The 24,746-nt window shown below is 33.5% G+C and overlaps 1 protein-coding gene across 6 annotated transcripts in view; it reads left to right on the forward strand.

Moving 5' to 3' along the window:
* Nucleotides 1-24,746, forward strand: part of LNPK (lunapark, ER junction formation factor) — a 77,945-nt gene that overhangs the window by 30,457 nt on the left and 22,742 nt on the right. For all 6 annotated transcript variants that reach the window (XM_072811066.1, XM_072811068.1, XM_072811065.1 and 3 more), the window contains 3 exons: nt 4,691-4,731; nt 11,362-11,445; nt 11,524-11,575. In XM_072811066.1, the coding sequence (XP_072667167.1) occupies nt 4,691-4,731; nt 11,362-11,445; nt 11,524-11,575 (177 nt within the window). The remainder of the gene's footprint in view (nt 1-4,690; nt 4,732-11,361; nt 11,446-11,523; nt 11,576-24,746) is intronic.

Genomic DNA, 24,746 nt, shown 5'->3' on the forward strand with positions numbered 1-24,746 from the left:
TATGATGTTGTTTCCAGTGATATTTGGTAATACAGCAGAAGGACAGGAAGAAGTTTAAAACAAAATGTTCTCTGACCTCATGGAACTAACAAAATAGTGGAAAATACAAAAAAATCTCTTCTTAAAAGAGTGCTTGGAAACACTTCTCTAAGCAAATTAAATGTATGAATATTTTAACTTATAAATAGACACATCAGGACATAGTTATTATATAAAAGGGTTGCTTTAAAAATTATTTCAGGGATCCTTTTATTTAAAAAAATTTAATTCATTTGAGTATGTATTACATGTACATTTAAAATAGAACTCATAAAAGATTATCTTACAGTCCTACATTTATTTTTTTAGCATAAAAACTCATAGCATAAAGTCAATTGTAGTATATATATATTTAAGCCTGAAGCTATTGATTGTGTTCTTGCTTTCTTTTTTTTTTTTTTTAAAAGATTTTACTTATTTATTCATGAGAGACAGAGACAGAGAGAGAGAGAGAGAGAGAGAGAGAGGGAGAGAGGGGCAAAGACACAGGCAGAGGGAGAAGCAGGCTGCATGCAGGGAGCCTGATGTGGGACTCAATCCCAGGTCTCCAGGATCAGGCCCTGGGTTGAAGGTGGCGCTAAACCGCTGGGCCACCAGGGCTGCCCTGTGTTCTTGCTTTTTGTTCTCTTTTAGTTTTATTTCCTTTTTTTTTATACCTTGGACCTAGTATAGAATAAGAGTTGGTAAACCATAGCCTGTGGGCCAAGTCCTGCCCACCACTTTTACATGTCATGATTTAAGAATGATTTTCAAATTTTTAGATCATTGAAAAATTCAAAAGAATATTTTGGGATATTACATTTATATTAAATTCAAATTTCTGTTTTTATTGGAGCAAAATGCTGCCCATTCACTTAAATGTTGTCTGTAACTCCTTTCATCCTACAATGGCAGAGTTAAGTAGTTGTGATAGACTATGTGGTGCTCTCAACACTTCAGACTGTTGCAGGATGTACTACAAATCACAGTGACACAATTATAACTTGACATTTCATGTGCCATATATAGTGACAATTTTATATTTTCAAAATTACCACTGTATACTCATCATGAAAAAAACAAAAGAAGAGAAGATTTAACTTTGAATGTTGCATTTTTAGGGCATAGTAGACCGTGGGTTGTTTTGTTATCAAAACATAAAGCATTGTGTTTATTATTCAATGACATTATAGTTGTGCTCGAAGAATAAAAATATACATTGATAGTACCAAACCAAGTACTCATAATATTCCCAACTCACAGAATAGCAATGGTCATAAGAATTAGAATTTTAAAAATGGAATATCTCATCATAGCTGAATTCTTCATAAAAATAAAAAGTGAGAGGTGCCTGGGTGGCTTCATACATTAAGTGACTGTCTTCTGCTCAGGTCATGATCCCAGGACTGTGAGCCCCATATCAGGCTCCTGGCTCAGTGGGGAGCCTGCTTCTCCCTTACCTCTGCTACTCCCTCTGCTTGTACTCTCTCTCTCCTTCTCACAAACAAACAAACAAACAAACAAACAATCTTACCAAAAAAAAAAAAAAATGAAAATGGAGCTTCAACCAAATAAGTTTCTGATTGGCCTATTAGTGAAGCAGAGAAACTCATTTATTTACCAATAGTGAATTAATTATTGTTTGATTACAGCAGCTGAAAAAAATATATTCAGAGAAAGTATATTTGCTTAGTTAGTAAGTAGCCTTTTGGCAAGAATAATTGCTTGAAGAACAGAATATTGGAAGCAAGATAGTTTAAAAATATGGCAAATGATTTTGAGTGATCTTTCTTGGATCTGATACTGCTCAATTGTAGTAGACACAGGAAAAAGACACAGGAAAAGATACTCAGCATCACCAATCATCAGGGAAATGCAAATCAGAACTACAGTGAGATATCACCTCATATCTCTTAGAAAGGCTAAAATTAAAAAAGATAATTTGGTTAGGATGTGGAGAAAAAGGAACTTTTGTGTACTGTTAGCTGGAATGTAAATTAGTACAGCCACTGTTGAGAATAGTATGGAGATTTCTTGAAAAATTAAAAATAGAAATACCTATTTTTAGGTATTTCTAAATATGATCCAACAATTCAACTATTGGGTATTTACCCAGAAAAAATGAAAACACCAACTTAAAAACATATATGCACCTTGTGTTTATTGCAGCACTATTTACAATAACTGCAGAAGTAATCTAAGTGTCCATCAGTAGACAAATAGATGACACACACAATGGGATATGAAGGATGAGATTGTGCTGAGACATTATGGATAGACTTAGAGGGTATTATGCTAAGTGAAATAAGTCAGACTGATAAAGACAAATAACATAATTCCATTCATAGGTGGAATCTAAGAAACATGAGTAAACAAAAAGCAGAATCAGATTTGTAAATACAGAGAATAAACTGATGATTGCCAGAGGAGAAAGGAGTCGGGGATTGGGCAAAATGGATGAAGAGGGGTGAGGGACATAGACCTCCAGTTATGGAATGAGTAGGTCATAGGACTAAAAGGCACAGAATAAAGAATACAGTCAATGAAATTGTATTAGTGATGTAATGGGACAGATGGTAGCTACACTTGTGAACATAGCATAATGTATAAACTTGTCAAATTAGTTTCAGTATACCTGAAACTAATGTAGCATTGTGTGTCAACTATAATAAAAAAAAAATGCATGAAGCAGAAAAAGGCCTATTTGGATTAATTTGCAAACTTGTGAAACTGTAAGGTGTTTTCATTTTGTGGTTATTCATTGTGTTATGTGGCAGCAGGTACTTTTCCGAGCGTATTTGAACTACCATAAGTTAGTAGTGTCAATGGAGAATTTTATTTACTCTCAAGAACTTAACCATTGTCAGTTATGTGGAATTTAATCATAAATAGAAGCTGAATATCTTAACCTGCCGGTACAGTTTTATTGTGATGTTTTGAGCTCAGGGCATAGATTGTAGTATTTGTGTATGAGAAGAACCACCTTCAACCACTATGATTGAATGTTGACTGACTTTGGAAAATTAGCTTTTGTTGCAGAGTTGACAATGGTTCTTAAGGAGTTCAGCCTAAGATTGCAAGACAAACAATCCTTATATGCAAAACCTATAGTGCTATAAAGTCATTTAGAAAATAAATGTCATTGTATTGACACAAAATAATTTTTTTAAAAAGACTTGGGGGCAGCCCGGGTGGCTCAGCATTCAGCGCCGCCTTCAGTCTAGGGCGTGATCCTGGAGACCCAGGATCCAGTCCCATGTCGGGCTCCCTGCATGGAGCCTGCTTTTCCCTCTGCCTGTGTCTCTGCCCCCCCCACCCCCCCACCCCCGTGTCTCCCATGAATAAATAAATAAAAACATCTTAAAAAAGTAAAAAAGACTTGGAAAAGCAAGAAGCAAGATCCTCATTCCCCCTGAAATTTGTAGTAAATACATGATCTGAGCTGAAATTATAGTTCCAGCAGTGTTTTTCACACTTGATCTTAGCCAAAAGAGAAACGACCCAACAGTGTTTTTCAGACTTCAAGAAGTACAAAGGAAATTTCTGTATTTCAAAATTTGTTTAACTATACAATTGAGGAGAAAGTGATTAATTTGCAATATAATGACAAGAAAAGGCGAATATCAATAGACGAGTTAAGTAGTCTATAAATGCCTTCCAAACAATGAATTTACTCAATTAAAATCATGGTCTTGTGGACTGATTTCAGTATTTAGCAGTACCTATATGTCTGAAAAACCATTTTCAAAGAATCAAATGTATAAAATCTCATGACAGATCAACATCAACGTGCTAATATTTGCAATCATTTTTGATGATAGAGAACACTAACTTTGAACCTCATTTAAATGTTATCTCCCCACCCAAAAGAAAATAATTCGATTCTTTTAAGTGATAGATCTGTGTTACAAAAAAAAATTTAACTCAATTATTATCGTATTGAATTTTGTCAATAAAGATTTGTGGAAATCTGTTTACTTTTTTGTTTTATTTTTATTTTTATTTTTTTTACCTTTTTGTTTTAAAAAGTACTGACTTATTTTTGCCTTTTGGCCCATAATGCCTAAAATATTTAACTGTCTGGCCCTTTTAGAAAAAGTTTGCTGACTTCTGGATTAAGGGATAAATATTTGGCTTGGCCTTATGTAACTATAGATGTCTATTCTCTTTAAAGATGTTAGCAGGCTTTCCCCCCCCATTAGTAATAAGTCTGCTAGCACATTAAAAACTAAAATATTAAAATATAGTACAGTCTTTGTATAAGTTTGTATTTGTATTTTGCATAAATAATATACTTTGATTTGATTTGAGTATTCAGATATTTGCTACCCCAGAACTTAAATGAAGAAATAATAATTTTATCTATAAATTTAATTAAATTAAGAATAATTATTTAAATTCTATTTGATAAAATGTATAGGTCTTTTTAAAACTTGAAAGGTGTTTTATTCTATATAAAGTCAATTTTTTCTCTACTTGTAACATATAGGCAACAATATGAAATATATATGTATAAAGTTTGAGATAATTTTTATCTGTACATGTCAGTAAAAAATTCTAAAAGTTTTCTTGTGGATGCTTAATGTATATCATTTGGCATACTATTTTTAAGATATCTAATCTTAATACCTGATTTAGCTTTGATTTATTAATTTAATCTTTTTTTTTCTAGATGAAGCACTGGATGATTTAAAATCCCAGAAGAAAAAAATAGTAAGTTAACTTATTTAAAATTAATTTACATAGGACAAATATATTGAGAACTGAATAAGTAATGTTTATCTGTTTAAGTAATGACGATCCAAGTAACAAGTATGCTTTTAGATAGTGTTTTAATGATGAAGCTAAATTCTGAATATTTCTGCTAGTTAATAATGATGGGAAAAGTAGTTATATGGACTTTTTTGAATTTGAGAATCTATGCAATTGGAAGTCAGAAGCAAGTAAATAATGTTGGAGGACTCAATGAGGCACATGGGTAAAAAATGGGTATCCAGATTATTAGGATTGAAAAAGTATCAAACATCTACTTATGTCCCTTCTCAGGTTTTCTGGACAGAATAAGGCTAAGTAAGGCTAGGAGAGAGAGAGAATAAAAAAGATTGGTTGTAAAAGTCAAATTTTACATGAAAAGAGTGAAGAAAGGGTGAAAGAATTTTTTTCTTTCATTTTCTATAAGCAGCTCTGATCACATGGGTATCTCTTATAGGGCCAGTTATATGTGTTCTTAAGATGTTTGGAAAGGGGGCCAAGCATAAGAGAAGAAGGGCCTTAGATATTTAGAGGATGATATATCATACTCACTAATAAGCGAATTGAACTTGGTGTTTGACTTAAATTTACATTTTTTTAATATAATTATTTTTGAAGTATGAAAATGGTAATTGATAGCAAGGGCATGTTATGTAGAAACTTATTTAACAAAATTTAATCAGATGCATATGACCAATGTATTTTAGTGTAACATGTAATAAGTAACAATTATATATGAAACTAATAAAAATTATGAAATTTAAGATTAATGTTAAAAGTTGTTCTGTGAGGGTGCCTGGCTGGCTTGGTCAGTAGAACTGACTCTTGATCTTGGGGTTGTGAGTTCAACCTCCACATTGGACCTAGAGCTTACTTAAAAAAAAAATGTTTTGTGAAATGGTAATAAAGACACTGGTCTTGAGGACTTAAGTACTTGAAAAGTATAGAACTTTAATCCCGAAATGATTTCTTACTTGTTTGAGCTTCTTCAGTGTTCAGTGAGTTATTTATAAACATTGCACTGACATTTTTCCTGGCTCTGAAACATGGAAATATTATATCTTACTATATTTCTTGCATTCTGTACATCATATAACAGCCAGAAATTCAAAGTGAGGAAATACCAATGGTTCTCAGTAATATAGAAGTTGTGATGTGATTGGTTTGGTTTGCTAATGTGATAAAAGGAAGAGCTGATAGAGGTGGTTGGAGCCAAGCTCCACTTTGTACCAAAATGGAGAATTTTTTATTAAAGTAGAAAATACAGGGAGGAAGACAAAGAAAAAAGAAGAAAATTAAAAAAAATTTAAGTGAGGAGAAGCTGACCAAATGTCAGTTCAATTATATCACTAGAAAGCGAATCTTGGAGAGCAGGTGATTGGGCAAAAACTTAATAGAGTAACAGAGCAGACTTGGAAAACTCTGTGAAAAGACAAGCCGAACAATCTGCTTCTTTAATAGCCTTTGAAGGAATCACGACATAAAGATGCTTCATCTAGGCCTAACAGTCGGAAAATTCAGTTCAGGTGTCAACACCTGTCTATATTTAAATGGTTCAAGAGGTGTCAATATTACAGAATAGTTTAGTATGTCATATTTCTTGCAGTATAATTAAAGAAAAAATAAATTGGTTGCTCCAACTCATTTTATTAATTAGGGAACACAATTTGCTTTGACTTGATTGTTGTTAGTTATAATACTGTTGCTACTGGGAACTAGTCCCTGGCCTTTCTTACTCAATCTCTTAACAGAGCTGCTTTGTTTGAGTTGCTTTATACTTTGTTTATACTTTGTTTACACTTTGTTTAGAACAATAGGTGTTAAGGGTGAGTTAGTAAGGAGCACAATGCTTGTTTATGATTGTGCTGGTAATGAGAGGAAAAAGAAGGGGCACTCTGATCTTATTCATTGATATTTCATTTTAAACTCCACATTTTTTAGCTTTAAAAATACTTTTATTATTGAAATGCGTCTAAGAAAATAACTGTCAGTCTAAAATTGTCCAATTCCTATCCCTCCTCTTTCTTTCTTTTTAAAAATTTTTATTTATTTATTAGAGAGAGAGAGAGATCACCGAGAGAGGGGTAGAGGGAGAAACAGACTCCCCACTGAGCAGAGAACCCGATCAGGGGCTCAGTCCCAGGACCCTGAGATCATGAGCTGAGCTGAAGGCAGATGCTTAACTGACCAAGCCAACCAGGCACTCCTATCCCTCTCTTTCAATAATAAAATGAATACAAATTATATTTATTACATGACATTTTATGAAAGGTCGTTTCCTTAGGGATCTATCTTTATTTTGAAAAGGTTTGCAATATGATTTGTGTAAGTGTAATGTGTAAGAATGAACATGAGTTATCAATTGATTAAAAAGTTAAATTATTTTAGGAAAATTGGTATCTTGACAATATTTTAAATTTAAGAACTTAATGTAAGTATTATTAAAATAAAGCTAGGAATTAATCTTTAATTAATCTTAAAAACTCCCAAGTCTAGATGTGTATATTTTGCTACTAAAACAAACATTCAGTTTTTTAAAATTACTGTTTAATAGATAATCCTTTTGCATCCATGAGCATTTCATGAAAACAGTTCAAAATCGGATCCATCAGAACACGAGTTTAAATTTAAGTGGCTTCATGAAAATGCTGTACTTTGTCAAGCATAGTATTTCTTATTTTTTAAAGATTTTATTAATTTTTTTTTAGAAAGAGAGAAACTGCGCTCATGCATGCATGAGTGAGGGTGGGATGGGGAGTGGCAGACTAGCAGAGTGGGAGGGAGGAAAAGGAAGGGGAGAGAATCTCCAGCAGGCTCCAGAGGCGGGCTGGATCTCACAACCCTGAGATCATGACATGAGCAGAAACCAAGAGTCAGTCCCTCAACTGACTATGGCACCCAGGTGTACCTTAAGGAGAGTATTTTGCGTGGTAATTCCTTTCTGGCATTTCTCAGGAAATTCATGTTTTTCTAAATTCTGAAGGGCACCTTGGTGGCTCACTGGTTGAGCATCTGCCTTTAGCTCAGGCCGTGATCCTGGGGTCCTGAGATCCAATCTCCACATTGGGCTCCCTGCAGGGAGCCTGATTCTCCCTCTACCTATGTCTCTGCCTTTCTCTGTGTGTCTCGTGAATAAGTAAATCAAATCCATCAGTCAATCAATCAATCCTGAGAAAAATCAGTTGAGATATTAGAACATGGGAGGAAGTGTTATAATTCTGAGTATTATAGCTTAACAATTAACTACAAAATGTTACTGGTTCAAAGGAATCTACTAACGCTGGTTGAAGGAAAGAGCAAGAAATGCTGACATTCTGAGCTCTAGGTTAATATGGACATTTGTGGGAGCAGGACAGGAGCATGTAGTAGAGAAATCTTACAATCTAATTAATCTGTCTTGCTTTTGTGGCCATATTATGTTTTATGGGCCCTGTCTCTTGTTAATGGTGAAATTTTTTTGCAAATAAGTAATAATAACCTTATACTCATGGTATGTTTTATGTATAATCCTGTTAATGACATTACATGAAATAAATTTTGGAAGCAAAAAAGTCCTTAAATTAGCAAGTTCAGCATGTAATTCTGTGTAGTGCTGTTCACCTCACGAGAAGTTTCAAATGTTATATTTTTATATTGCCCAATAATGTTTGCTGCCATTTTCTAGTATTTGAATATTCACTCTAGGCTCCAGATCTTTGTAAATACTTTAACAGAAGAAATGCAGAGAGAAAAGATGGGACTATTATTGTGGAATACTGCTGTATGAAATCAGAAAATGATATAAAATCTGAACTAGTAAAAACAGTATTGATTTCAGCAGTAGAACCAAAATCAGGGTAAGCAGACAGTATTTTCATAATTGTAAAAAGATGAGTTTAAATAATGCAACATGTACCCTAATGCTCTGAGTTGAATATGCTTTGGGGCACACTCCTAATAATTTGACCAAAGTTAATATATAACAAAATAAATTTTTCTAAATCTAGAGTTTTTGCCATGCAGCAAAGATGAAGAATATTGGATAGAACAATTGATGCTTTGTGTGTTTTAAAATTTTAAGAATGATAATTTAAATATTAAATATTTGTATGATTACCTTTTAAAATTAAAATTTTTTTTCTGACATTTGTGTTAATGTTCCCTTCTTTTAGTGTTGTCCATGATGGAATGTCTTAATCAAGTAGAAATAATTTTTACATGTTATTGAAATATATAATCTTGGCAAAATATTGATTCATAATGAAATGTGATTATTTTGTTTTTTAAATAAAATGCTCAGAAACTTTTAGTATAATGTATCACAGAAGAACAGTTCATTCGTTGTTATATCATTCATTACTATTTAACATATAAAAAATATTATGAAAAACAGAGTAATGTGTTTTAGGGGATTCTGAGTATCAAATTTTCATTCCTAAATCCTGGGATTAATATGTTGGGTATTTGGAAACACTGCTGTTTTCAGACCCATTCTGAATAATCTGAGTATATTAAACAAAGATTATGTGTTATTGTATTAGGTACTATTGTAGATTCTTTCTCTTACATTATTATATATTTAAGTGCCTAACAGTGCTATGAAGAAAATATTAATGTATTTGCTTTACAAAAAGAGAAACTGAGGCCACTTAAATTGCTCAAAATCTTTTTAAGTAATTAAGAATGGGGATGTGCTTTGAACCTAGATTTTTTTTTTCTGACTTCAGAGTTTCAAGACTTTTTTTTTTTTTTTTTTTATTCTATCAGAATGTCTCTATTTGAAACAAGTTATTCACTTAAAATGTATGGATGGATACATGTGTGTTAAGCTATTATGTGAAAAATTTTTGTTAGAAAAGGAGAATAGTTTACATCTTTTAGTGCTTTAGTTTATTGAAGATACTTTACATGAACATAGATATAAATATTTGCTGAATGATGTACCAGGTATTACATTCATTTGATGAAGTGGCATTTTGATTTTGAGTTTTGTGTGTTGTTTCAAAGATCACAGTTGTATCTAATCTTTTTAAGCCTAGTAGTCCTCTTCATCTAGAACTGTGCTGTCCACATCAGTAGCCAAAAGCCCCATGTATCTTTTGAATTACATTGTTTAAAATGGAATAAAACTACAATTCCATTCCTCAGTTGCATAAGCAACATTTGTTATATATGGCATAGTGGTTACTGTATTAAGAACATATAAACCATTTCCATCATTATGTAAAGTTCTATTTCTAAACATTGGCCTAAAACATCAAAAATTAATTTGTAGAGATCAGGGTTGTAGTTCATTGATATTCCATGTAGATTATGTTGATTTAGGGATATATGGTATCATGTCCTCTTTCTATCTTGATTCCCAGTTTTTTCTCAACTCTAAAGTGAACTGCAAACATTTCCTTTACATCAGAACATTAAACCTGTTTGTTTAGAGAATTTATCATGATTTTGAAATAATTAGGAAAATGTTTTAGTTTCACTAAACCAAGGTTAATAAATCATTCATCTAAGTACTTAGCTTCTTAAATGTTGAATTGAGTTTTTAATGAGGAATCCATTAACTATGATTGGGTAACATATTTTTAACTGTATTCTTAACTTGGTAAATGTGCTCTGTGTTGTATTCTAAAATAAATGACCTTTGGAATAAATATGACATTTAATGAATCTAAATGGCTATCAGTGGTCACTGAGAAGGAAAAGATCTCATTCCAATTTTTGCAAAGCATTTTCTTCTATACATTAGCTATTTGTCATAATATGACTGCCTTGTACTAAAATTAAATTTTTTCTGATATTGGGCCATAACTGCTAAAATGATACTTTACTAGTTATTGCTTTTTAAATTAAACCCTGTATTTAGCCATAGAGTGACTTGTGTGTATTGTAAATAAAATGCTGTAACAATGAACTGTTTTAATTACAGTCCCTAGTGTGAGTATAGAACTCAGTAAAATTTTTACTTAAATTCTTACTGTGTTTTTTTTCCCTCTAAAGTTGTTTGAATCTAAGTAAAAAAGGGGGAGCTTCAGCTTTTAAAGTCATTTGTTCAAATTCCATGGCTGTTCTCCCAGCTAGTGAGTTTTCACTGCATTTGCAGCAAGCTAATTGCTTCTGCTAATAAATAATCTAAAATCGATGCTGACAGCAGTTAATTGGCACAGAGATTTTATTTTGTAAAGCTCTTGGCTAACGACCTTCTTTAAATTAATAGCATTAAGTGCTATGAGGAAATAAATCTGAGGAATTGCCTGTCATTTGCTTGTCATGTCTAATAACTTCCAATAATGATGGCTGATAGATTTTTGCACATTCCATTATTGAAGTTGGTGCATGTAATTATTCTCCTCATTATATGTAAACAATTAGCTGTATTTGGTATTTCCTTGCAGTAAAGCTGTTAAATACAAGTAACATATTAGGGGTTAGAAGCCATTTTAAAATCTGGATTTTAATTATTTGAATGTAGGAAGTATTTGATGCTGTCTGGATATATTATATGCTGTTTATTTTAACCATTGTACTTGAATACTTTCGGAATAGGACTTATAAAAATAAGTAGTGTGTATGTTTTGAAGTGTGACAATTTATGGAAATTTTTGTTCATAGCTTGAAGAAGTCATGGAAAAAGAAACTTATAAAACGGCTAAATTAATTCTTGAAAGGTTTGATCCAGACTCAAAGAAAGCAAAGGTAAGACTGTTATATCAGTGCTATTTATAAATAGTGCATTGTAGTAGGTCACTGTAATAACATTATTGTAATTGACAGGAGTTTGAGCCGCCATCTGCTGGAGCAGCTGTAACTGCAAGACCTGGACAAGGTAAATAACTTTGTAGAAACTGCTGCTGCTGTTGGAAAGATCCATATTTATCCAAGTGAGTTCAAAAGTGTGATAGAGGTGTGTAAAAACTTATGTAGAATGCTTTTATGTTAATTTATATATGGTAATATGAGTTATGACTTGGAGTGGATGGCAATAAGTTCATTTCATTTTGATTTTTCAGGAATATGTTGATAAGTAAAAGATGTTATCCATTGAGATTAAATATATAATTGGTTTTAAGCTTTTGAAATTAAAATAATTTCAACAGTATTTTATAAGTTTTTTTCCCCTGTTCAAATAAGGATCTTTTAGAATACCTTATGAAAATTCTTACAGGGCACCTCAGTGGCTCAGTCAGTTAAGTAGGATTTGGTTTATAAAAATATAAGCCTGATGTTTTGATGAGTGTAAAAGTTTATGTATGATTAAAATAAATTAGGCATAGATACTTGCACTGAACTCCTGCCTTCATAACCGATTTAAGTTTTTTACAATTTATACTTCTTTTTAGTAATTTTTAAAAGAGTTTGGTCTATAGGCCAGGTTTCTATCATTTTTACAGTATTTTGTATAACTGGCACTAACTTTTCAAAAATACTTTTTAAATAACTTTAGGAAATAATATTTTTTAAATGTGATATTTTGTGGAAAGCAGTTGCTGTTACTTAAAAAAAATCTGTTCTTTCAGTAAAAAAAAGAAAAGTATGACCTCTTTACTGACATTCTTAAGTACTTATTAATATTTAGGCAACATCATTTCCTTGAAGAATTTAAATTCATTTTTCCTTAGAAGCTTTTGAAATCCAAATACATTTTTTCCTTCTGATGTCGTATTGTAGTTATAGAAAAACCATTGCTGGTCTCTCTGCTCTTGATCCCTGTGGCATTGCTTTTGGATATCCTTTTAGGGAGAATTAACTCTTAGCTATACCATAAATGAGCTATTCGTTTAAAAGAACGTGTTAAATAATTCTTAAGTGTAAACGCCATGGGGAATACAGAGATGAATATAATATGGTTTTTGACCTTAAGCTTATAAGCTTTTTTTATCTTTAAAAAATATTTCTTCTGACATGAGAGACTCCTAAGTCTGGGAAACGAACAAGGGGTAGTGGAAGGGGAGGTGAGTGGGAGGAGGGGGTGACTGGATTATGGGCATTGAGGGGGGCACTTGATGGGATGAGCACTGGGTGTTATACTATATATTGGCAAATCAAACTCCAATAAAAAAATATACAAAAAAAATTTCTTCTGGAGTGTCCTATTCTAGTATTACTAGTTCTTCTAGGTCTGTAGTAATTAATTGCTGTTTGGAATTTTTTCCTTATTTTAAAAAATTCTAAACTATATCTCAACTTCATTCTCCTTTTTGAGAGTTATAATTGAGTTTTGTTGTTTAATCTTTTCAGATCTCTTTTAGGTTCCTTTCATTTTGTAGGTGACTTAGTCATACATTCTACTAATGTTTAAGTTCTGCATTCCTGTGAGTTTAGTCAAATATTTATGTCTTTGCTTGAACCATTGTTCATTTTTTCCTTCCTTCCCCTCTTTCTCTTCTCTCCCTCTCTTTTCCTTTTTTTCTTGTCTTGTTTTTGAACTGAAATAGAAAGGGGAAAAAAAGGTACTAAATATATATATGTGTATGTATATGTATATATATATGTATCTCATGCAAGAAAGCTAGTAAAAATTATATATGTTCTTATTTTAATAACTCTCTTGCTTGATTGCTGAACCAGAACTGTGAATCATGTATAGACGATATCTTTTATTTTTTATTATGTAGTGTTAATGATATATTACATTGATACTGATTATAAAATTTGAAAATAGTATTCATCGATTTGCTTAAGTTTATTACTAAAAGGAGTATAATATGTACTGGAAATAATACTAACCTGACCATCTCTTCTTTTTTAATAAGGTTAATATTTTAGAATATTTTTAGATTTACAGAAAAATTGCAAAGCTAGTACAAAGAATTCCCATATAACCTTGTACCAAGTATCCTCTGTTACCATCTTACATTAACATTTGCTAAAATTAATGAACCGATATTGATTCACTGTTATTAACTTAAAGTCCAGTTTATTCAGATTTCCTTAGGTTTTTTTTTTTTCCTTTTAAGATTGATTGATTGATTGATTCATTCATTCATTCATGAGAGACACACAGATAGAGACAGAGACATAAGCAGAGGAAGAAGCAGGCTCCCTGCCGGGAGCTGGATGTGGGACTCAATCATAGGACCCCAGGATCATGACCGGAGCCAAAGGCAGATGCTCAACCACTGAGCCACCCAGGCACCCATTTCCGTAGTTTTTTTTTTTTCTTTAATTTTATGTCCTTTTTCTGCTTCAGTATCTCATCCAGGACACCATCTTACATTTAGTTGACATGTCTTCTTAGACTTTTTTGGCTGTGCCAGTTTCCCAGACTCCTTGTTTTTCATTGATCTACAGTGTAGTCCTGACTCCTTTTTTTTTTTTTTTTCCTGACTCCTTTTTAAATAATTTTTTCTTCTTAAATTCTTTTTAAAGAGTTTTTATCGGTGGGTGCTTAGTCTTAGAAAATCCGTGTTATCATTTAGTATGAAGGAATAAAAACATAAAAGTAGATATATGTGTATATATATATATTTACATTTAATAGAATGATATGGTGCTTAGGTGCATAGCATTTATTCTAGTTCTGGAGGAATCATAGACTGAGAGATGGGAAAGCTTTGTCCTTAGTAAATTAAAGAAATTTGGGGCATCTGTGTGGCTTAGTTGGTTAAGCATCTGACTCTTGGTCTCAGCTTGGGTCTTGATTTCAGGGTTCTGAGTTCAAGCTCTGTGTTGGGCTCCATGCCAAGCTTTTAAAAAAAAGTAATGAAGTTTGGATTTAATGAAAAAAGGTATTTGCCAGTGGAATTTTCTGAATAGATTCTATAGAATAAAGAAATTGAGATATTTGGGGTTGGTAAGAAATTACATTTCTATTCAAAGTTTTAATTGGCATGCAGGAATAAATCTGACTTCAGTGTACTAATCTCGGATTTGTTTTTTTCTGTTTTTTCAATAAATGTTTACTTAAGTGTGTGCTCTCTGCCAGGCATTGTTTAGGCCCTAGGAACATAGTAGGGAACAAAACAGACAAAAAACTTTGTATGTGTGCATGCATATGTGTGTGTGTGAGAGAGAGAGAAATACATATATATATATATATATATATATATATATATATATATATTAGAGGAAGTAAATAACGGTGAATAGGGAGTGCCTTGAGTAAGGGTGGGTTGAAGTTTTAAATAAGGTTTATCAGGGAAGGCCACATTGGTAACTTGACATTTGATTAAAGATATGAAAGAAGTGAGGGAATGAGCCATGCAAATATCTGAAGGGGAGAACATTGTAGACAGAAGGCCACATTGGTAACTTGACATTTGATTAAAGATATGAAAGAAGTGAGGGAATGAGCCATGCAAATATCTGAAGGGGAGAACATTGTAGACAGAAGAATCGGCAAGTGCAAAGACTGAGTAGAGAGCATACCCAGATTGCTCTGGAAATAACAAGACCAGTATGGCTGCACTGGATTGAACAAAGGGAGGACTAGTAGGAGGGGCAGTAAGAGAGGAAAGAAAGGATCATACCTTGTACGGCCTTATGGAATGTAGACCATTTTAAGAATTTCAGTTTTCACTTTTTAAAAATTTTTGTTTTTTGTTTTGAGCAGAAGATTGACATGATCTGTATTATGTTTTAATTGGAAGGTTAGGGATGCCTGGGTGGCTCAGTGGTTGAGTATCTGCCTTCGGCTCAGGGCGTGATCCTGGAGTCCTGGGATTAAGTGCCACATTGAGCTCCCTGCATGGAGCCTGCTTCTCCCTTTGACTGTGTCTCCGCCTCTCTGTGTGTCTCTCATGAATAAATAAGTAAAATCTCAAATAAAATAATCGGAAGGTTACTTTGTTGAGGCTGTAAAGGGAGCAACGGTAGAAGCAGGGAGACTACTTGGGAACCTACTCTAGTAGTCTAGGAAAGCATTGATGTTGGCTTGGACCTTGGTTCAGTAACAGTGGAAGTGGTTTAAGAAGCAGTCATATTCTGCATATATTTTGAAGTTAGAACCCAAAAGATTTCCTGATGGGTTGGATATGGGGTAGGAGAAGGAAGGATCAGAGAACGTAGGATTTTGGCCTGAGTAATTGGGAAGATGGAGTTGCCATTTACTAAGATGTTAGAAATTGCAAGAGGAGCACTTTTTGGGGAAAAGGGAAAGTTTGAGGTGATATGAAGAACTGGGTTTGATTTTGGACATGTACATTTGAGATGCCAGACATTCAAGTAGAGATTTTAAGGAAGCAATAGAATATACGTCTGGCAAACAGGAAATATCTAGGTTGAAGATATAAATCTGGGTATCCTCAATATGTGGATGGTATCAAAACTGTGAGACTATTTGAGATTACCAAAGATGTAAATTTGGAGAAAAAAGAGAAAAGGACCAAGCCTGCCCTGGGGCACTCTAACCTTAAGATGTCAGGAGTAATGAGAAACCATAAAGAGACACTGAGAAGTGGTCAGTTAGAGGAAACCCAGGAGAATGTGGAGTCCTGAATGCTAACTAAAGAAAGTGTTTCAAGGTGTGATCACTGTGAGAAATACTGCTACGTAAGTTGAGAGTTGAGAATTGAACATTGATTTTTAACAATGTTGAGGCCCATAGTGACCTTGAAAATAATAGTTTTGGTGGAGGAATGAGGCAAGAGCCTGATTAGAGTGGGCTTAAGAAAATAGGGGAGTAGAGAAGTTGGAGACAGAAGAGACTCTTGAATAAGAGGGAGTAGAAAAATGGGTAGCTAGACAGGGAAGCTTTATGTGTATGTGGGTGAACATGCTGTATGACAGAAATAACATGTTTGTATGCTACTGGAAGTGGCCTAGAGGACACAGAATAATTGATGATGGAGAGAGTGAACGTAATTGATGGAAAACTGTCCATGAGGAGGCAAGAAGGGATAGGATTTGGTATACAAGTGTGGAAGTTAGCTTTTGATGGGACTGTGCATAGTTTGTCAATAGTAAGGAGCGAAGACAGAGAACATGGACAGATACTGGTAATTGGTGGGAATTGTCTTTTGATTGTATTTATATTCTTAGAGTGAGAAGAATGGGGAAGATCTTGTTGGGGGCCTGAAGAGAATGCATAAAATAAATCTCTAGGGATGTGAGAGAGCAAATGGATTAGGAAAATGTAGGAATGCCAGGGGATGCTAATGCCCACTTAAAGTTAACAGTCATAAATTTGGAATGCCCAGAAGGTTCAATTAGTTAAGCATCCAACTTTTGGTTTCAGCTCAGATCTTAATCTCGAGGTCATGAGTTCAAGCCCCACATTGGGCTCCACGCTGGGCATGGAGCCTACTTAAAAGTAAGCAAATAAATTAAAATTGACAGTCATCAATTTAAAATATGATTGTGCATGTTTTCTAGTTGTGTTTAGCTGTATGGGTACAGCTATGAAGTAGGAAGAGAGTTGGTTTTAACCAGGGTTGGGGTTTTACCTAATGGATTAAATAAAATGGTTAAGGTGCACGGGAAGTGAAAGTGTTTGCAAGGTAGTGATTATAACAATGTATATAGAATCTAAGATGATCATGAGGGAAATAAGGACATGAGTGGAGGATGATGGACAAAGATGTTGATAGTATTAATATAGAAGTCTGCAAACTACAAGATCCGTTTTATATAGCTCTTGACCTTAGAATTGGTTTTACATTTTTAAAGTGTTGCAAGAAAATTAGAAGAATAAAAATATGCAAGAGAAACTGTATCCGGTCTGCAAAGCCTAAAATATTTACTGTGTAACTCTTTATAAAAGAAAGTTTGCTGACTCCTTTAATAACTAATGGATTATAGATCCTCTTGGAGTTGAAAGAATAATAGAGGAATTAATCTGGAAAGATAACTTTTCAGAGTGGGATGCTTGAACTTGGAAAGGCTGCAGTTATCCTTAATGGCAAGGTCCTAGAATTGGGTTATGACTATAAATCCTTAACAGACTTCCCTATATTTGTTTCAAAAGGAAGCTACATATGCATTCTTTTTTACCTTTGTACATAACCCTGCATCTCTACTAATGAAATTAACAAAAGAAAAGTCAATTGTATCCTGCCACAGCTAAATTTGAAATCAATACGTACTGCAGAAAATTTTAATGGCTCTAGAAAATGGATTATAGCTTCTTAAGTAGGTTTTTAGAGTTTACTCACTTGTGTTCCATGGTATATTTGGAAGATTAAAGTAGAAATCACTAATCTTTTTGATCTTGACAGCAAAGGGAATGATACTCCATATTTTGCTGTTTTTTGGGATGTAGGTTTGATTAAGAAAATATGGAAAACACTTGTAAAACAGTAAGCTCATTTTTGGGTGTTCTTAAGTGTCATATCTGTACTGTTAAAATAATCTGTTATATAACAAACCACCCCAAAACTTAGTGGCTTAGAACAATATTAATTTGTTTTGCTCATGAATTTGCAGTGTTGGCAAGGTTTGGCAGAGACTGCTTATCTCTGCCTCACATCTGTTGGAGCTGGAAGATCTACTACCAAGATAGCTTACACACATGGCTAACAAGTTGGTGCTAGCACTTAGTTACTCTCCACATAGACTTCTCTCATGGGGTCACTTGGACTTGCTCCACCATGGTGTCTGAGTTCTAAGAGGAAGAAGCCCAAGTGACAGTAGTTGGAAAACTGAGGCCCCTACATTTTCTTGGTCAAACAGTAACAGAGCACAGATTCAAGGGAGAAGACATAGACATCCTCCCAACCCCATTTGATGGGAGGCAAATCAAAGAATTTTAGACCTGTATTATAAAACTGCTACATGTACCTTAATACAGAAACAAAGGCGTTTAGATCCCCATCCATTTTTCAATATTCATCTTAAATACCACCATTACTATGAACCCTTCCTTCATTCCATCGCTGACTTTAATCGCTCTATGCTTGGACCCTCCATGGTACTTTGTTGGCTTCCTTTTTTTATGGCACTTACCTGGTGTTTCATGATTTTGTTTTATCTTTGCTTGCCACCTCTATATGTAACTCTGCATTCCATTCATTAGTGCTTTGCTCATAGTGGTTACTTAATAAATGTGTTGAGTTGAAGAAAATAAAACTTTTTTTAGAATGAATGAATTTAGTTAAATGTTGTAAAGTAGTAATTTACCAAATGGGACCTTGGTGAACTGCAAGGTGTAGGTTGTTTAAAACTGAAAGAGATAGGAGGCAGTTAAAGTAGAAATAAATCATGAAGGTGATGAAAAAATGTAAATGTTGAGATAAAGAACTATAAAGCAAAACATATTCTTTTTTTTAATTGAAGTATAATTGACATACAACATTAAATTAGTTTTAGGCAAGCAACATAGTGATTTGACAATTGTGTGCATTATAAAAGACTCTCCAAGCTAAGTGTAGTTACCATCTGTCACCATACAAAGTTATTGCAATATTGTTGACTATATTCCCTATGGTATACTTTTCATCCCAGTGACTTATTTGTTTTATAATTGTAAATTTGTGTCTCTTAATCCCCTTCACCTATTTTACCCATCCCTCTATTCTGGCCCCCTTTATGGCAACCACCACTTTGTTCTCTGTATTTATGAGTCTTTTTTATTTTTTATTTTTATTATTTTTTTATTTTTTTATTTTTTTAGATTCCACATATAAGTGAAATCATATGGTAACTTGTCTTTTTCCATCTAACTTATTTCACTTAGTATAATACCCTCTAGGTCCATCCATGTTGTTGCAAAGGGCAAGATCTCATCCCTTTTGATGGCTGAGTAATATTCCATTGTATGTATATGTGTGTGTGTGGGTGTATATCTATCTATCTATATCACATATTGATTCATTCATCTGTTGATGGACACTTAGGTTTCTTTTATATCTTGTCTACTGTAAATAATGATACATTGAACATAAGGATGCATATAACTTTTCAGAAAATTGGTGTGTTTGTTTTTTTCCTAGTAAATACTCAGAAGTGGACGTTGTGTGGTATTTCTACTTTTATTTTTTTGAGGAACTTCCATACTGTTTTCCATAGTGACTGAACCAATTTACATTCCTACCAACAGTTTTCTAGGGTTCCCTTTCTTCCACCTCCTTGCCAACACTTGTTATTTCTTGTCTTTGATACTAGCCATTTTGACTAGTGTGAGGTGATCTCTCATTGTGGTGTTGATATTCATTTCCCTGATAATTAGTGACAGTGAGTTTCTTTTCATGTGTCTCTTGGCCATCTGTATGTCTTCTTTGGAAAAACATCTACTCAGGTCCTCTGCCCATTTTTAATTTGGATTATTTGTTTATAAATAATATAAGCAAAATGTATTATTAATTTAAAATATAGGACAACAAAAGAGTAAACTAAAGGCTGGCAAGTGGTATATATGACTAGCATATTTTCTGCTCGAAGGTGGCGTATTTGTATGGTCTGAAGTTAGGCTGAAATGTAGTAGGCAACACAAATTAAGCTGATTAACAATCTTAATTCTAGCTGCAGCCTTAATTTCCTTTACATGTAGCATAACATTTATAGGCTCTGAGTATGAGGGTATGGACATGTTTGGGAGCCCACTACACCATCTAAGTAGGTAGTTGGAAATTTGATATTGAAATGCAAGAGGAAAGAATTTATTTCATGGATGTTTATTAAGTTCATATTCTGTGCTGGTTACTTGCCAAATCTTGGGGCTACAAAGATGCAGTTTTTCTTTAGGAGATCTTGGTTCAAAAGAGTACACACATGTAAATAATCTTAACACACTAAGGACCACAATGAAGGTAGGCACAAATCATAATGCATTATAAATTCTAGTAGCAATTTGCTTTGAGAACACATTGGGAAAGGACTCTTCAGGTCTACTTCACATGCAAAGATAAGAAGAGAGAAACCAGGTGGTACTCTGAGGGACTGCATATAGTGCTATCTGCCTGAACAAGGGAGTGTTTATGTGAGGGAGGGTAATTTTGCATGCAACATTATGGAGTTTGGGACTTTATCTTATATGCAACATGATAAGCCACTAGAGACTTTGCATTTTAGAAATAACACTTTTTTTTTTTTTTTTGGTAATATGGAGAATGGATTGGAGAGAGCAAGGCTGAGGACAGCAGATTGATTAGGGTATTATCTAATCCAAAAAAAGAAATAAAGGCTGGCACTACATAAAATTGTGGCAAAGGAGTCGAAAAAGGAGTGATTTAACAGATAATTAAGATTTAAGAGTAGAATGACAAGATTTGATGACAATTAGATTTGGATAGTGGAGAGTGGGAGGAGGGGTCTAGATATCATGTAGGTTTTTGGCAACTGGTTAGATGTTAGTGTTTTCAGCAAGATAAGAAACATAAGAATTGGAGTGGTAAGTTTATATAGAAGATAATAGATTTGCTTGTGGATTTGTTGAGTCAAGTGACATCCAGGTGGTATGGTTTATAGGTAATTGATTATTTTATACGGAGATCAGGAAAAAGGTTAAGGTTATAGGTACAGATTAGGAATCATTGGGATGTATAGATGATAGTTCTTTTTTTTTTTTTAAAGATTTTATTTATTCATGATAGACATAGAGAGAGAGAGAGAGAGAGAGAGAGAGCAGAGACACAGGCAGAGAGAGAAGCAGGCTCCATGCCGGGAGCCCGACGCGGGACTCGATCCTGGGACTCCAGGATTGCGCCCTGGGCCAAAGGCAGGCGCTACACCTCTGAGCCACCCAGGGATCCCCTAGATGATAGTTCTTTAAACCATGGAATTGAGTGAAATTGCCCAGGAAAAGAAAATAGAGTAAGGTTTATGGCCAAACGCCAGGGAACATTGAGATTTAAGGATAGGAGAAAGGAGGAACCCAGGAAAAAGACAGAAGAAATGCTTAGACTTGAAAGCAGAACTAAACTAGCATCTAGAAAGTTGAAGTGTAGTAGGGATGGCATCTGCTGTCATAGTCTACAAAGGGTCAAGTAGAAGACAAATGAGGTCATCAAATCTGAGGTTGAACAGAGTTGAGGACATTGTTATAATAACTGGAATTTGTGTCCTATGTCCATCTCTTAATTACTGTGAGACTTTTGGCAAGTTATTTAGCTTCTGAGCTTTGGTTTCTTTTGAAAACTGATGGTAGAAGTTACCTCAGAGTTGGTCTAAATATTAGATGACATTAGTAAACTCACATTAAGCATCTGTTATAGTTCCTAGCAGATAATAAGGATTTCATAAAGAGTAGCTATAACATTAGTGGTAACCAAAACAATGGTGCCTTCAGCAGTAAGTGATACTATGGTAGCTAAGAAGGAGGACGAAAAACAAATTGTGTTAAGTTGAGGAGTGAAATGTTGGGGAAGTTTTTTCTTTCTTTCTTTTTCTCTCTCTCTCTTTCTTTCTTTCTTTCTTTCTTTCTTTCCTCCCCAAGGCTTTGCCTCTATGAGAGGGAAGAGGTTATGGAGTCATTTTGATACTAAAAAGCCATCCACCTATTGAGAAAATTTACTTAGGGAAGTAGGGCAGAGGCTGAATTTAAAGTAGCTTATTATGAGTAGGATACGTAGAAGATTATACAGTGAATAAAGACCTTCAAAAAAATTTTAAAAGTAAAAAGAAGAGATGCAAGATGCAATAGTCTTTATTATTTTGATTATTTAAAGGAATCATATAAATTTAGACAATTGAGACCAGAATTTATATGAATTTAAAAATAGAAACTCTCCTGAAGATATCTCATGCCTCTTTTACCTACATTTAATAATCACTTATAAAGAGCCAAATACACCCTAAATTTAAGAATCTCCACATTTGTATATGTGAATCATTCAAAGACTTTTGCTTGATGCTTTTTCTTATGAGGCTTAGAGCTAGACATAATGTTGAGAAAAACTTTGACCAATACTAGGGAAAATATGAGGATTGTCTTTGTAGTTTTGCCAACACTCTTTAAAGAAATTTGAAACCCAGAGTGGATAAAAGACTTTAGTTTGCATAAGGAACTGGTGTTATCCCTAGGATGAAAATCCAAGGCTTCTAACTATAGTGTACTATTCTTCCCACTACAGCTTAATACCAAAAATGAAGACAAAACCCTCTTCAAGTAAACAGTCGGTATTTAAAAATCCAGTATATCAAGAGAATTATTTGTATTATAGAACATTTGTCTCAAGAATTATTTTAGACCAAGCTAGAGTTAATGGATTTAAGTTTTTGCATAAATTGTGAATTTACACTAGGAAGCTCACAAATATGTTTAGGAAAACATTTAATTGTACATTAATATCTACATTTTATTTTAATTTTTGCTTTAGAAATTCTAGATTGCTTAGCTTTTGATTTATTGTAATCTCTGGCCTTTAGTTGAATACTATTTCTAGTAGGTTTTATTTATTAAGTACTTGGTAAGTACCTGTGCTTTGGTTAAACCCTTTTTGTTGCTGATCTTATTTAATCTTTATAACAACTGTAAGAAGTAAGTATTCCTATTATAAGGAAGCTGAACTGAGACTTGTTATCAATTCAGAAAAGGTTGCATGCACCTCTAATAAACAGTGGAGGCGAAATTTAAATCAATAGAGCTTCATCCCAGAGTCTGCTTTTTTTCTTTGTAGTTTCAAGTTTTTATTTAAATACCCGTTAACATGTAGTGTAATATTAGTTTCATGTGTAGAGTTTAGTGATTCATCACTTACAACATCCTGTGCTCATCACAAGTGCCTTCCTTAATCCCCATCACCCATCCCCCCCATCTCCCTCCATCAACCCTTAGTTTGTTCTCTATAGTTAAGAGTCTGTTTTATGGATTGCCTCTTTTTTTCTCCATGTTCATCTGTTTTGTTTCTTAAATTCCACATGTGAGTGAAATCATATGGTATTTGTCTTTCTCTGACTGACTGACTTCAGGCAGAGTCTATGCTTTTTAACAACTATCTTGTTTTATCATTATTTTAACTGAGCCACCCAGGCGCCATTTTATTATTATTTTAAACTTTGTTTATTGTAATATAGAAGTTTTTTTAAATCTCATTTAGATTCTATTTCCTTCATTTTGAATTTAAAAATATAGATATGTACTCATACGTGGTGTGATTTTTTTATTGAATCGGTGACTGATCACTGATAAGGATTTTGAAAAATCCTCTAGTTCAAGAATTGAACTTATGGAAAACTTCTTATGATTCTTTACCAGATTGATGTTAAATGCTTGGTAAATCTTTTTTTGTGGGATGGTATTTTACATTTAAATGCAGGAAATGTTAAATATAACCAATATAATACTTTGTTGAATACCAGAAACTTTTTAGAGTAATACAAAGCATTCGTGAATGACAAGTAACTAAAAGTAGAGAAATCTTAGATGTTTTATTTTATTTATTTATTGGTTTTTTAAATCTTAGATATTTTAAGTTGAGACTACCAGAATATTTCATAACACCTTACCAAATATAGATTTGATGTTGTTGCTAGCTATTTTCATCTGTTGATATTGTAATTTTGTTACCTGCTTTTCCTTTGAAAATGATGAAACTTTCCTTCCTTTCCTCACCCTTATATAATTTTCTCCTTTTTTCTGCCTAAATTCATTTATTTATATATTTTAAAAGTTTTTATTTATTTATTCATGAGAGAGACAGAGACATATGCAGAGGGATGCTCCATGCAGGGAGCCTGATGTGGGACTTGATCCCCGGACTCTAGGATCACTTCCTGAGCCGAAGGCAGATGTGCTCAACCGCTGAGCCACCTGGGCGTCCCATTTTCTGTCTAAATACAGATTTAGAAATTATTAAACCAAATCTCTTTTATAGAATGCTAGATGTGGTGTCCTTTGTTAACCTAGCTAGTTATAGACCTCAGCTTTTAGTAGTTCATGAGTGATGTATGTTAAAATGGTACTTGAGTTAATTGTTGCAAAGTAGATGCACATTCAGAGGAAGCAGTTTCAAGTCTGTTTTTAAGAAGTGAAAGAGTAATAACTACTTTTAATACAGTCTGATACATGTTAAACTTTTATTTATCTGGAAGAAAAATGTCATTTTTTAAAGTTATGTTTTACCTGAAAATTGGCTAAAAAATGATTTATAGTATTTGATATCTTGTTTTGTAAAAATTAATTT

Source organism: Canis lupus, chromosome 34 (assembly GCF_048164855.1).
Source record: "Canis lupus baileyi chromosome 34, mCanLup2.hap1, whole genome shotgun sequence".
Classification (NCBI taxonomy): domain Eukaryota; kingdom Metazoa; phylum Chordata; class Mammalia; order Carnivora; family Canidae; genus Canis; species Canis lupus.